This window comes from Petaurus breviceps, unplaced genomic scaffold (assembly GCF_028583685.1).
Source record: "Petaurus breviceps papuanus isolate PSGF00001 unplaced genomic scaffold, PetGlider_PUasm1.0 175, whole genome shotgun sequence".
Lineage (NCBI taxonomy): Eukaryota > Metazoa > Chordata > Mammalia > Diprotodontia > Petauridae > Petaurus > Petaurus breviceps.
This window is the reverse complement of record NW_027185764.1, coordinates 49,244,434-49,258,592: the sequence shown is the minus strand read 5'-3', so window position 1 is coordinate 49,258,592 and position 14,159 is coordinate 49,244,434. Positions and strand designations below refer to the sequence as shown.

The following is a 14,159-nucleotide window of genomic DNA, read 5'->3' as shown; positions in this document are numbered from 1 at the left end:
CGGGAGACTTTGGGCTCAAGTTCCACCTGTGATATATCCTTGGTGATGTGACACTGGGCAGGTCACTCTTCATGCTCAAGGTGTTTCCCCACAGCCCTGCACCTCTCTGGACTAGAAGTTGTACAGAAGGTGCTGGCCTGCATTGGTAGAAGCACTTTACTCATCTGGGGATTCCTTATCTCTATCTGTACCTGTGAAACATAAAGTATAAAAGTACATAGAAGAACAGTAACCACTAGATACAATAGATATCTGGCCCAGTTTTTAATGAGTTTTAATTTTTTAAAGCCCCTTTTTGGATTTTACTCTCTGGTTATTCTTCTCTAGGTAGTACTTAAAGGGAAGTTTCCTCTGACTGATCCTGGCTGATCAGGAGAACCAAGTATGATACAGATAGACTAGGTTGCTGTAGACTCTCTCATATCTTAATTCTCAGGAAGCAAAACTAGTTATGATGATGCCGCTCAATGCCAATTGTGTATATACTGAATGTATATGAGGTTAACTTTGTTGCATTTTAGATGACCTAATATAGAATTTTTTTCAGAGGCTCAACCTTTAGAATTATTTACATATTGGTCATAATCTTAAATTGACCCTTTGCTGTGAGAGATCCAAGAGAGTCACATTTTACATTTTCATCCTGATCATCTGATCAACAACACTAATGGGCACTTTTAAACGAAATAAAAGAACTGTTCACCATTATTATCATAATGATAATTAATGCAATTGTTAATAAGTTAGTTGAGAATTGCTAGAGTGGATGACTGGAGTTTTGACCTATGATACCAACATCCAGGGAAGCCCTCTTATTTCCCATGTCAGATCTCCAATAACCTAGGTCAGGTGACACAACAGGCCAGGTCCTACTGCTAGCCTCCAACTCTAAGACCTCGAAATTTGCATTGCTGTGAAAGTACTCATCTGGGGCCTATGTCCATTCTTGAATTTGAGATAAATTCAGTTGAATGGAGGAGATGAAGGTAGAGGTCAGAGGCAGCCCAGTCTGGATAGATAAAGACATAAATAGATAAATAACCACATATTTACCTATTTGAGAGGTTTCCTATTATGTGGAGTTTTTATATGCAACCCTTTTAGCACTAATAGTTCTTTTTTCCCCAAATGTTTGATTGGAGACTTAAATAACATGCTGTTTGTATTTGTTTTGTTACAACCTCTGCTAGAAAATGGGCCCATATGGTGTTTCATTTCTAAATCATGCACCCCTCAATAGAATTTGCCCAGGGTGCAAGAATTCCTAGTTACTAATTATTATGATGAAGCTTAGTTATGTAAAATACAGGTCAATTTTATAGATTGTGAAATCAACACACAATTTGCATGTTTTAACAATTATCTTCCAAGAACCTTAGTTCTAAATAGACTGTTAACACTATTTCAACATCATTTCTAGTCTCTGAAGGGGCTACTATCCATGGCAACCCCATACTCAGCTTATAGCTGCTTGGGTTCACAATTATTCAGATAAATCACTGTGATATACTTCTCCCCCTCCACAATTCATAAACATATACTTTGACTGTATAAATGATTTTGAAATAGAAATTATTAAAATGATTAAAGTATTAGTAGAAATGTTTTTAATTGTTATGAGAAATTTAAGGTATTGAAATTTATAGTTAGTTACTCTTCACTGCCCTTTTATTTATTTAAGGATGGGAGTAGAAAAGATATTTTTCCAACAGTTTATCAAGATAGAATGTATTACTAGTCTAGAAAGGGAAATCTTCCTACATAGTTTTATATTATAAATTTAGTTTATATCTTAGAATGTTGTTTCGTATGTGTTTGATTTAAAACATAAAAGTTGTAGGCTAAACAATAATGCTTTTTGAATTCTTTTTTTTCTCTTTTTTATTTTTTAGTTTACATCATTCATTTCCACAAGATTTTGAGTTACAAATTTTCTCCCCAATTTTCCTTACCCACCACCCCAAAACAGCATTCCCACTTAATATCCCCTCTCCCATATCTTCCCCCATTCCCCTTTCAACTTCCCAGTTGGGCACGGTGGATCTCTGCCCCAGTGCCTGTATATCTCATTTCCCAGTTACATATAAAATATTAATAATAACATGTATATATATGTATATTTTTTAAACATTTGATTTTAAAACTTTGGATTCCAGATTCTTTCCCTTCCTCCCTTGTTACCCACCTTCACTGGGAAGATAAGCAATTCAATATAGGTTGTCCATGAGTAGCTACACAAAACATTACCATAGTGTATATATTGTGGAACACTGACTATATTTCCCTCTATCCTATCCCACCCCCCACTTGTTGTATTCTCTACTTTAATCCTTTCCTTTTTCAAAAGTGGGTGATCCCAAATTCCCTCCCCCCAGCCTGCTCTCCCTTCCATTATCCCCCTCTCTTCCCCTTCCCCTCTACTCTCCTGTAGGATGAGATACCCTATTTATTAGTGTGTATGTTGTTCCCTCTGTAAGCCAAATTCAATGAGATTAAGGTTGACTCATTCCCTTTTGTCTTCCTGTTCTTCCCCTCCATTGTAATAATTTTCCCTTGCCTGTTCTATATGAGATAATTTACCCCATTCTGTTTTTTCCCATCTCCTCTCATTATATTCCTCTCTCACCTCTTAATTTCACCTTTTAAGTATCATCCCTTCCTATTCAATTGGTCCTGTGCCCTCTGTCTATGCATACCTGTACACATATATACACACACTCACATATGTATTCATATGCCCATATATCCTCCTATATAGACATTTATATGTATGTATACATATACACACACACATATATACATTTCTATTTCCTTCAACTATTCTCATACTGAGAAAAGTTTTGTAAGTTACAATTATCGTTTTTCCATGTAGGAATATAAGTAGTTGAACTTTGATAAGTTCCTTATGATTTCTTTTCCCGTTTACCTTCTCAAGCTTCTCTTGCTTCTTGTATCTGAATGTCAAATTTTCTATTCAACTCTGGTTTTTTCATCAAGAATGCTTGAAAGTCCTCTATTCCACAGAATGACCATATTTTCCGCTGGAACATGATACTCAGTTTTGCTGGGTAGGTGATTCTTGGTTTTAATCCCAGCTCCTTTGACCTCCAGAATATCATATTCCAAGGCCTTTGATCTCTCAATGTAGAAGCTGCCATATCCTGAGTTATCCTGCTTGTGTTTCCACAATATTGAAATTGTTTCTTCCTGGCTGCTTGTAACATTTTCTCCTTGATCTGGGAATTCCAGAAACTGGCTATAATATTCCTAGGAGTTTTCTTTTTGGGATCTTTTTCAGGAGGTGATTAGTGGACTCTTTCTACTTCTATTTTGCCCTCTGGTTCTAAAACATCAGGGCAATTGAGAATTTCTTGAAGGATGATTTCTAGGTTCTTTTTTTGATCATGGCTTTCAGGTAGTCCAATAATTTTTAAATTATCTCTCCTGGATCTATTTTCCAGTTCATTAGTTTTTCCAATGAGATATTTCACATTACCTTCTATTTTTTCATTTGTTTGGATCTGTTTAATAGTATCTTGATTTCTCATAAAGTCACTAGCTTGCATTTGCTCCAATCTAATTCTGAAGGAATGATTCTCTTCAGTGATTTTTTGAGATTCTTTTTCCATCTGGCAAATTTGGCTTTTTAAGGCATTCTTCTCCTCATTGCCTTTTTGAGCCTCTTTTGCCATCTGAGTTAGTCTATTTTTTAAGGTGTTATTTTCTTCATTCAGGTTATTGACTCTCATTTCATAATTTTCTTGCATTGTTCTCATTTCTCTTCCCAAATTTTCCTCCACTTCTCTTAATTGATTTGCATAATCCTTTTTAAGCTCCTCTATGGCCTGTTACTGGCTCATATTTTTCTTCGAAGCTTTTGGAACAGGAGTTCTGACTTCACTGTCTTCCTCCTATTCTATACTTTGATCTTTTTTGCCCCCAAAATAGGAGTGTAAAGTAAGGTTGCTCTGTTTGCTTTGCTTCCTTTGCCTGCTCATATTGCCACTTAATGACTTGACCTTGGGGCTTTTTGCCACAGTAGAACTCTGCTACCAGAAACGGGAGCTTTATCCCAAAGGCTGGGGTTTTCCCACTACCAGAGGTATTAGTTGGGTGCCCTCTCTGAAGCTTCCACATGCTCTGGCAAGTTGGTCATACACCCCAGGACCTCCATCCTAGACAGCAATCTAGATCCAGGCAGGTTAAAGCAATAGCATTTACCCCTCAGTCTGTTCGTTTGATCCCTCTACAATCTGCAGACCTGGAGCTGAAGGTGCCTTGTGGCGGTGGCTGCAAGGCTGCAGAGCCTCAGCCGCTTCTTGCCCCAGGGGCAAAGGCCAGATTGCACTCTGCATTCCCAGGTCCCAAAGTCCACATTGCACTGACCCCTCACTTTATCTTTGGCATCTGTGAGTTGATAATTCTGGAAATCCACCACAGTTACTGGTGATCTGAAGTCTCTCCAACCAGTGGCTGGTCAGGCCACCCTGAGGCTAAAACCTCCTGCTCGAGTGGGGTGGGGCTCAGCTCCCAGAGCACTGTTCTGGCCACTTGCTGCAGGCCTGCCAGGCTGTCCTCAGCAGGAGGTTAGCTTCTCTGTATCATTTTGTGGGTTCTGTAGCTTCAAAGTTTGTCTAGAGTAATTTTTTTACATGAATTGGGGGAGGTGGGAGCCGGAGCTGCGAGGAAGTCCTATTTCTACTCTGCCATCTTGTCTCCACCTGCTTTTTGAATTCTTATATGATACAGTGCCTTGCTTTCAAAGAGATACACCCATTGGGTATATTATAAGCATACATAGGAATGTAGAATTTTTTTAGAAGTGTTAAATAACTTTTATTAAATACATAGATAAAATAATCATGACTAAGTTATTGAAATAACACTTTAAAAGATTATCACATTTGATAGTATTTTGATTGCTGCCAATTTTAAGGAATTTTTGTCTTTAATCAGTAGTCACAAATATATACATACACACATATAGAGAGAGAGAGCTTATAATTTCTTCAAAGTACTTTTATACATGTTATCTTAACTTTAACAACAAATCAGTGAGTAAACTTGGGCAAGATTTATTTTTTAATACTTAGGAAGCTGTGGCACTAGGAAATCAATGAATTTCTTTTTTCTTTCTTTTTTTTTTTTTTGCTTTCTGGAGGGCAATTGGCGTTAAGTGACTTGCCCAAAGTCATACGGCTAGTAAGTGTGTCAAGTATCTGAGGCTGGATTTGAACTCAGGTCCTCCTGAATCCAGGGCCATTGCTCTATTCACTGCACCACTGAGCCGCCCCAATCAATGAATTTCTTAAGCAAATCTGGGATGAGGATCTAGGTAATCTGCCTTCTAAACCCATGTTCTTTCTACTGTCCTGATTGCACTAGGATCAATATAAAGATTGGCACTAGAATTTGGGAAGTGGTCAGTGTGGTGCAGTGAAAAGCATGCTGAATGTGGTATCAGGAGAGACCGGGGCTGCAAACCTACCCATTGGAATCATGAAGCATCATTGAGCTTGTATGTGTCTTGCTTTCCATGTCTATAAAATGGGGGATAATATTGCACTGGGTTGTTGTGAGTATTGAATATGAAGTGGTTTGCACACTTTGCAAATGTCATTTATTCTTCATTATTAATGCTTTCAGAAAATCAGCATGTCTTTCTATGTGCTTTTGCTACCTTTAAAAATTAGTACTTGTTTAAGACTATGCATTTCTTCCATAGACATACATGGCACTATATAGTATAGTGTCTATAATATATATATATATGTATATGCATACCTGTATGTATGTATAGTATATGTAATCACACATATGCATTTGTGTTATATATGTATAGGTATGTATATACATATGCATATACATATATATATATATATATTGTGTATTCAAAATTCCTCCCCAATATGAACTAAATTTTTGGTGTCCTAATTACTCTTTTAATGTATAAAGTCCCTGAATCAGTACTCTAAAGACTGTTATGAAATAAATATGTGAAGGGAATTAAGAGAGGGAGAAAGGGGAATGTGATTTAATTTTACTAATATTTTGCTTGCAAATAGCTACAATTAGCAAATGCTGTTACACTCAATTATTTTCCCCTCTTTCCTCAGAATGCCTGGGTTTTCCTCCTAAGGGTAAAAAGGAATGTCTGTTTTACTCTCTCCCTTAATTATTATGCTCAAATACTATTAAGAGATTTCTCCTGAGAAGTCACGGGTCAGTCCAAAATTTATATACCTTAGAAATACACTTTTTAACAAAATCAGCTAAAAATAGTTTTTAAACTAGGGGAAAAAATCTTCTTGTCCTATACCATTAAGATAAAATCTGTAGAACATAAAAACAATCAGGAAAGTATTGGAAAAACTGCAGTTCTGAAAGTGATTAAATTTGTTTTATAACATAATTGTTTGTGAATAAGATACAAACTGGAATGATTACTTATAAACAAAAAATATTGAGTAGAAAATTGGGACCCTGAATTTTCTGATCCTTTCCTAACTACTTCTAATTCACTATGGAAATGGCAGATGTTTTCTGTAAAATGGCCCTTTGTTGTTATGAACCAAACTGCATATTAGTAAGTGTTAATAATGTATGATTAGTTCTATGATTTAGCTCTTAGAATGTTTGATTATCAGATTAAATTCTTTGTTAATATCTGGTCATTATTTTTCTGACTGGCTTTTAAAAACAGACATGGTAAAAGTTGTTTAATTTAAAATCCTGTTGATTAAATTTAGATTGTAACTTTAAAATAAAAAATCTACTACTTGCTAAGCAGTAAATAGAATGTAACTTTTGGATTTTTACTATTAGGCAATTATTAATCTGTGGAGTATATTGCCATGGTTATTATGAAAGGATGGGATAATTTTATGCAACAAAATAGCAAATGTTAGTTGGAATTTTTAAGGAGGGTATTAGTTAAATTGTAAACTTGAAAACCTTGACTCACTTTTCTATATAAACCAATTCAGGAAAATTATATTTAAGGAAGTATCATGTACATATAGCTGGGAAAAATATTATTTAAAAAGCACCATATTATTTATTGTCATCATTTGTTTTAGAAGAACATAGTATTTGAGTATAATGATTAGGGGAAAGAGTAAAATAGATGTTTTTGTGTTTTTTTTTTTACCCTTAGGAGGAAAACTCAGGGGTTCTAAGCAAAGAGTGAGAAAATAATTGAGTGTAACAGTATTTGCTAATTGTAGCTATTTAGAAGCAAATTCATTATAATTATTGAAATATCTAGGAAAATCCAATTTTGGTATGAAATGAATTTTCTGCTTCAGAAAATGTTGTATAATTTTACCAATACTTAGGGAATAGTTTTCCCCTTTTGTTTCAACCTTAAGGGGCACAGCATCTTTTACACATAGGATTGTAAAAATACTCATTTGAAGTAGCATTTGGGGAGTATACATTGTCATCTCACTGTTTAGGGATTTATACAAGCAAAACTACCATTAGCATTAATGAGAGTTAGACACATAAATCCCCCGAGCATTAAGAGGAGAATATAATCGTGTCTTTGTGTAAAATGTTCTTTTAAAAAAAATATGGATTTCCAGACAACCACTCCTTTGCCTCAGCTATTCTCAGAATTGAATTTGTACTCTACTGACAAATATATCTCTCATTTGCTTTCAGGATGACGAAAACGCTCATAAGAATGCCTCTTGTTGGCCTATCTAAATGCGAATCTGAAATTGTAGAAAGAAGGAAATAGGGAATTTCAAATGGAATATAATGTATCTCCTCTTTTAAAAGCAAAGTTTGTCAATGTTTTTGACTTGTCATTACTTCTCTATGAAATTATTAATAAAGAGAGAAATAATATCTGTTATTTAGGATACTCTGAATAGATGAACATTCGAACTGCATGTTCCAGATGACTATTACAGGAGACTCGAATTATGACAAGAGCAGAAAGGAATTTAATTTTTAAAATGAAACTTAGATGTTTCATCATTTTCTAAAATCAGTATAATAGGTTAATTTTTAGATGGTGCTAGAAATACCTTATTCTCCCATAGAGATTAAATTTCTAATTTACTGTTGGTTATTTCCATGAACAAAAAACCTACTGAATTAAAAATAACTTCAGGAATGGTGATATTCCTAGACTTTTAGAATCTATCCTGAGACAAAAAACTGTGTCCTCCAAGTATGATTTTCTAATCATACTTGGGAGAGCAAGCAGAGAGAGCCTGAGGAGTGTTATAGAACTGGTTTTAAATTGTCTTTTTTTTAAAATTCTCTAAAAGACATTGATCATCAGTGATATGATTTTGGTTAATATCAGTCATTAATTTGGTTAATGTTAATTTTTGTAATTCTGTTAAAAGTGTATATTTCCCACATATTAAGAGGTTGCATTTTTCATATGCTTTTTAATGGTTACTTTTCTTATGATTTTCAAGCATGGCCTTATAACAGCCACAGAGTTCACAATTAATGGTGTATGTATCCAATTTGCCTAGTTTGGACACTGAATATAAATATGAAAAGGAAGCAGTGAAGAACTCTTAAACCTTTGATAGTTCGCATCTAATGTGGAATCAGTATGAATAAATGAGAAAAGTTCTTACTTTACTTTATGAGCAAGATATTACAGCACAGATTTGATTAGAGCTCTATGCTCAGTGTTTCCCTCCAAAGAAGACTCATGTAGTCTTTACTAAGGTTGTGTAGTTGGCATTAACATCTCTCTTTCTTTTTGACAGACTCACCCTTCTCATTAAACACATGCAAATTTATGCACGCTGTCCATGTTTTTAGATAAGTTCTAATCACTTGTTCTACTCCGTTTCTGTGACATCCAGCTAGCATAGATGGACAGAATGTGTGATTATGCTCATGAGGAGGACAAATATTAGATAGATGCATAATTTTTGGACAAAAGCAAGCATACCCAAAATCACGCCAATGGTTACCAACTCATAAACCACTGTGATGGTTTCAAAAATACACACATATAATACATATACATATACATTTATGTGTATATATATGTATGTGTGTGTATATATGGATATTTCTGTATATATCTTGATTTGGTTGCAAGCCCAGAGTTTTAGTAGAGCTAAAACAACAGAGAAGCAGACAGGTGTTTAAAACCATTAAACAGCCGGGTAAGGTTTTCATCCTCATGGTTTCCTCTCCTACACTGATAGTTCTTTACGACTCTGTCATTTTCAATCAACAGAGAGTACATGTGATCAGTATATCTGATGAACTCGTCAATGCCTTTTTAAAGCAGGATTCCCCAACCTATTCAATTCAGACCCCCCTTCATCATTTCAAGTATAATCTTGATAAGACAGAGATATGTCACAGACAGCTGTGTATAGCTAGCTCAGTCTACAACTAATTTGTGCAGGAAAAAATTAAATCAGGAGGTAAATTATTTCATGATTGCTCATTCCCAACAGAGTTGGGCATCATTCTGAAGAAAATATCAAATAATTGGTTTCAGGCCGTGTCAGACACATGCAATTCCCTTCACTAATGGCTGTGTGAGGTAGCACCAGGCCTCAGGGGTCAACGAAGAACTGGAAATAGCTTAGTGCCAGGCACAGCAATAGAGAGAGAGAGCACATAGGAAATGAAGTGGCAATAAGTGCAATCCATAGGGGAAATGTGCTTCACTTGGAGTTTAATATATCGGTTTAGATTCTGGCAGTAAGCCATGCAACAATTGTTTACCTTTTTGTCAGCATCTGCATCTGTTCTGTTTTGTAAACAGCACTTAACTCTCAGTCGGTAAACGCTGGAATCAATAACAACTGTTAAGGGATTTCCTTTCTTTTTTTCATATTCTATAACAAATGCACACTACAAACAATGTTTGCCTTAGATTAACAAGGAACAGACATTAACAGGGTCAACGGGATTTGGTTGGGAACATTTTATAGCTTCTTGGTTTGCAGTAATTATATCTGTGTGATTTGAATGTATTTTGTAACCTATCCAAATTAAACTGTTAAAAAAATGCTAGCATGCAGTAATGAAGATGATTTTTTATAATTATCTTAAGTACTGTGTATAGAAAACTGCTGGCACTGTTTGTAATAATTTAGTTCTCTGTAATATTGTGTATTACAGCTGCTATGCAGAAATATTAAGTTGCCTTTTGCAGTTTTAGAAAATTAGTGATTATATCCAGCAGTACTAATTATTTTAAACATACAGTTATTAAAAAAAAATTACACACCACAGTGCAACATAAAAGAGGGGAGAACTGAGACTAGGGCCTGTAAGACCAAATATATCATTACTAAATGCAAGTGAAAGAATAATGCTGCTTATATACTTGTTCTTTTCAGGAAATGGTGTGTAGATGAATGCTGTCATAAATGCAAGATTGTTATAATAGTTATGTCATCACTTACAAGTTAATATAACCAGGAGTAGAGGAACACATTATTGTTAATGGGATTTATGCACAGAACTCCCCATATGCAGCTTCAAAAATCTGCCCCTTAAAATCTCCCCATACACAGTGGCTAAGTTGGGCTGTTTTGACATTATTAAGCTACTTCATTTCTAATTTAGTCAAAAGTTAATCTGTTTTTTAACCAGCTTTAGTACCGGTAGATGGAACATTATGCCTTAGACTATTCTTTGATTTTTATGCTCCAATATCAATGCATTTGTAGTGAATTCAGCTCACCGTGTGGCCCTGGGTAAGTCACTTAACCTCTGTCTGCCTCAGTGTCCTCATCTATAAAGTGGGGGAAATAATAGCATTGGTATAGATATATAATACAATAACATATCATAGATAATGTTTATAAAGTGCTTTCTAAACCTTGGAGTTCTGTAGAAGTGCTAAGATTCTGATGATGATATACAAATAACAAGGGTTTTCAAAAATCTTTTCCATATACGTTAATTCATTTGATTTTTGCAACAGCTCTGTGACAGTTACTAGAACTATTACTCTCATTATACAAATGAGGAAACTCAGGCTCAGAGAGGTTAAATGACTTGGGCATTAATGACAAAGTTTAAATAGTCACAGGTGGGATTTGAACTCATATCTCTGCTGAATCCAGGGCTAGTATTCTTTCCCTGAACTCAAGATACTGCTTGTTTTTATGAAAATCATTTTCTTAGGACTCTACTTTTGACCCACTTTTCAATAGTTTATATTAAGAATAAATAACAATTCACATTTTTATAGTGTGCCTAGTATTTCATCATCATCATAGCTACATTTATATAATTCTTAAAGGTTTGAAGAATATATTATAAATATTTCATTTTATCCTCACACCAACCATGGGTGGTGGGTGCTATTATTATACCCATTTTACCTATGATGGAACGAAAAGCAAACAGGTTAAGTGACTTGCCTAGTGTCATCCAGATAATAAGTGTCTAAAGGCATATTCAAACCCAGGTCCTCCTGACTCCAAACCTAGAGCTCTGTCCACTGCACTGTTTAGGTATAGATTCTAAATTAAAATTAGAATTTGGGCGTTGGTACATCTTCATGAAATAGCATTGTAAAAGTTATTATTTTCTTGAGAGTCTTTTGAACTTTCAAACATTTAGTCACTGTGTGAATGACGTTTTTATTAATAAAATAAATAAATGTAACAGAGCTGTAAGCTGCATAGGACACTTTAGGTGCTAATATTTACCAGGAGCAGCTGACATTAGTTCCTGGACTACACTCCTTAAGCTTAGGGAATATACTTGATTTGTCCACCAGGTGGTGATATACTCAAGCTACCATGTTATTTTGCCAGAATCTCTCAGGTGTGCATGCTTGAGACTTCCAATTCTTTACAGCTTTTAGATGGCTAGGAGAGTAGTAAAATCCATTAGGGCCAGTTTTGAATCCAGACTAGAGAATGATAAAATAGAACTCCAAATCATTGGAAAACTATAAGAAAATCTGTGGCTCTTCCACATCCTATGTGTGAAATTTTCTCTTCTCCATCAATGGCCCTCTATATTTATTACTACTCATTCAATCAGCTTTCTGTAGCCATATAATTTACTTAACATAGTCAAAATACAAGAGGAAAAGTTTTAGTGTCCCTATATGTCATAATATCCTAGGGCTTCAACGCACAGGTTGTAGAAAGGAGAAAAAGCAATAAGGATCTGATGTTGGCATCCAGAGCCCAATTCCAAGTCTTTGATTGGAACATTGAAATCAAAGGAGAAACTAAAGGTAGTGCCAAGAGATAGATCTGTGCCTTGGGCCTCTCAATAGTCAATGAGTTTTTCAGGAGTTGCCTCTCTCAGCCAACAGTCCAAACTTGCCTGTAGTCATTGATTTCCAGTTGGCTGCTCTCCAAAACTGGGATTACTCCCTCCTTCTGCTCCTGTTCTGCTTTCAGCTCTTACACAACCTCTTCTGGTATGAACATCATCAGCAGCAGCAGCCTTGAGTACCCCTTCTCTTCTTCCACTGTTTCCAATCTTATGTCTTCAAGGCAGAGACAAAAGAGGCAAAAGTAGACCTGCATGTGCCAGGAACCAAATCTCATAATGCTTTTTCATTTTCTTGCATGACTCCATCCTGTGAAGAGTATGAATTTGATACAGTCTTCAAATTTTCCCAGCGAACAAAGAAGAAAAACATGGCAACAATGAACTGTGTTCTGTCATTCCTCTCTCTATTCTCCAAACAATAACTCTGGGCCCTGAGACAGACAGTAATTTGAGGGAGATACTAGATATAATATGGATTCTGGTTACATTTGTAAGACCGTAAGTCCTGTTCATCCTAAATTCATTATTAATACCTAAAATTTCTATGGTTTGTAGGTGGGGTGTAGATGTCCTTTTTTTTTTAATCCAAGATTTTTTTTTATTGTTCTTTTTTTTTCACTTATGCCATGAATTCATAGGGGATTGGTTCCAACAGCTCAGGTTCCTTGCCATTGGTTCTCACAAAGTGTGCTTCTCTGGGTAGAGCAGGCTGGCATTTCAGTTGAACCCAAGTGCCTTTTTCTTTGGCTTCCTTCTTCTTCTGATCATTTTCCTTTACCAGCTGCAGGAAGCTATCTCTGCTCTTGGAATGCTTAATATGCACAATACACACATTAATTCTTTTGGCTAGAATCTTGCCCTTAACCTGTTTGTTTACAACAATGCCTACAGCATGCTGAGTAACATTATAGACCAGTCCAGTCTTGCCATGGTAACATTTGTGGGGCATTCCTTGCTGAACTGTGCCCATACCCTTGATATCTACAATATCACCTTTCTTGTATATTTGCATATATGTAGCCAAAGGGACAACACCATGTTTTCGAAAGGGCCTAGAAAACATGTATTGTGTCCCTCTCCTTTTTCCTTTTATGTTCATCATTTTGGCAACTCACTTGAAGCAGGAGCAGCTCAAGCCCTGTGTACCTGGAATATGGCGGAGCCGGTAGAAAGGAAGCTAGAAGTCCTTTTGAGACCATCAAAATTACCATCTGCTTTCCACAAATACAAATCTTACTCATGTGTAGGTTCCTTGGGAATAGCAGTGCTCCCAAGACCATGAGTGTTACTTTTACATGGGACTTTGTAACCATCATTCAGTGAATCAATCACTGCAGAGAAAGGGCCCACTCTCCTTGCCATTACTAACACCAGCTGCTGACCATTTCCATTGTTAAGCCCAAGAACCCCCTAGACCACTTCCAGCTTAGCACCCTCACAAAGAGAAGCAACCTTTATGGAGATGTACCTTGGCCAGGATTTCTTCAGGTACTGAGGTCCTTGCCTCCCCAGCACTAACAGCTGCTGAAGGCCCAGAAAGCAAGGTCCTCACCCCCAAAATTGTTGGCAATGGCTGTCAAATGGTTCACTGTATGTGACTATCATTAGAAATGTTAAAGAATAAGCATTAGCATCTGCTTTGCTGCTGTATCCCAGGGACCATAGGATCTTTCCATTGGACAGCCTGCTGAAATCTACCTGTGTTTTTACCTTCATTAGAATATGAATTCCTTGAGAACAGGAACTACTTTTTCCCTTTGTAACCCAAGTACTTCCACAATGCTTTGCTTTTGGTAAGTGCTTAATAAATGCTTTTCCATCCATTCCTTCCTTCCTTCCATTCCTTCCTTCCTTCCTTCCTTCCTTCCTTCCTTCCTTCCTTCCTTCCTTCCTTCCTTCCTTCCTTCCTT

At 36.0% G+C, this 14,159-nt stretch overlaps 2 protein-coding genes across 7 annotated transcripts in view; one reads left to right on the top strand and one right to left on the bottom strand.

Moving 5' to 3' along the window:
- The window catches only part of KIAA0825 (KIAA0825 ortholog), a 549,915-nt gene that overhangs the window by 92,215 nt on the left and 443,541 nt on the right, over positions 1-14,159 (top strand). The window lies entirely within an intron of this gene.
- Positions 12,841-13,441, bottom strand: LOC138159120 (large ribosomal subunit protein eL21-like). Its single transcript, XM_069085414.1, has one exon. The coding sequence runs from the start codon at positions 13,349-13,351 to the stop codon at positions 12,869-12,871; it is 483 nt and encodes a 160-aa protein (XP_068941515.1). The 5' UTR covers positions 13,352-13,441; the 3' UTR covers positions 12,841-12,868.

What these genes read in the sequence shown, in the direction of transcription:
- LOC138159120 (XM_069085414.1), bottom strand. Translation starts at nt 13,351, where the DNA reads ATGATGAACATAAAAGGAAAAAGGAGAGGGACACAATACATGTTTTCT.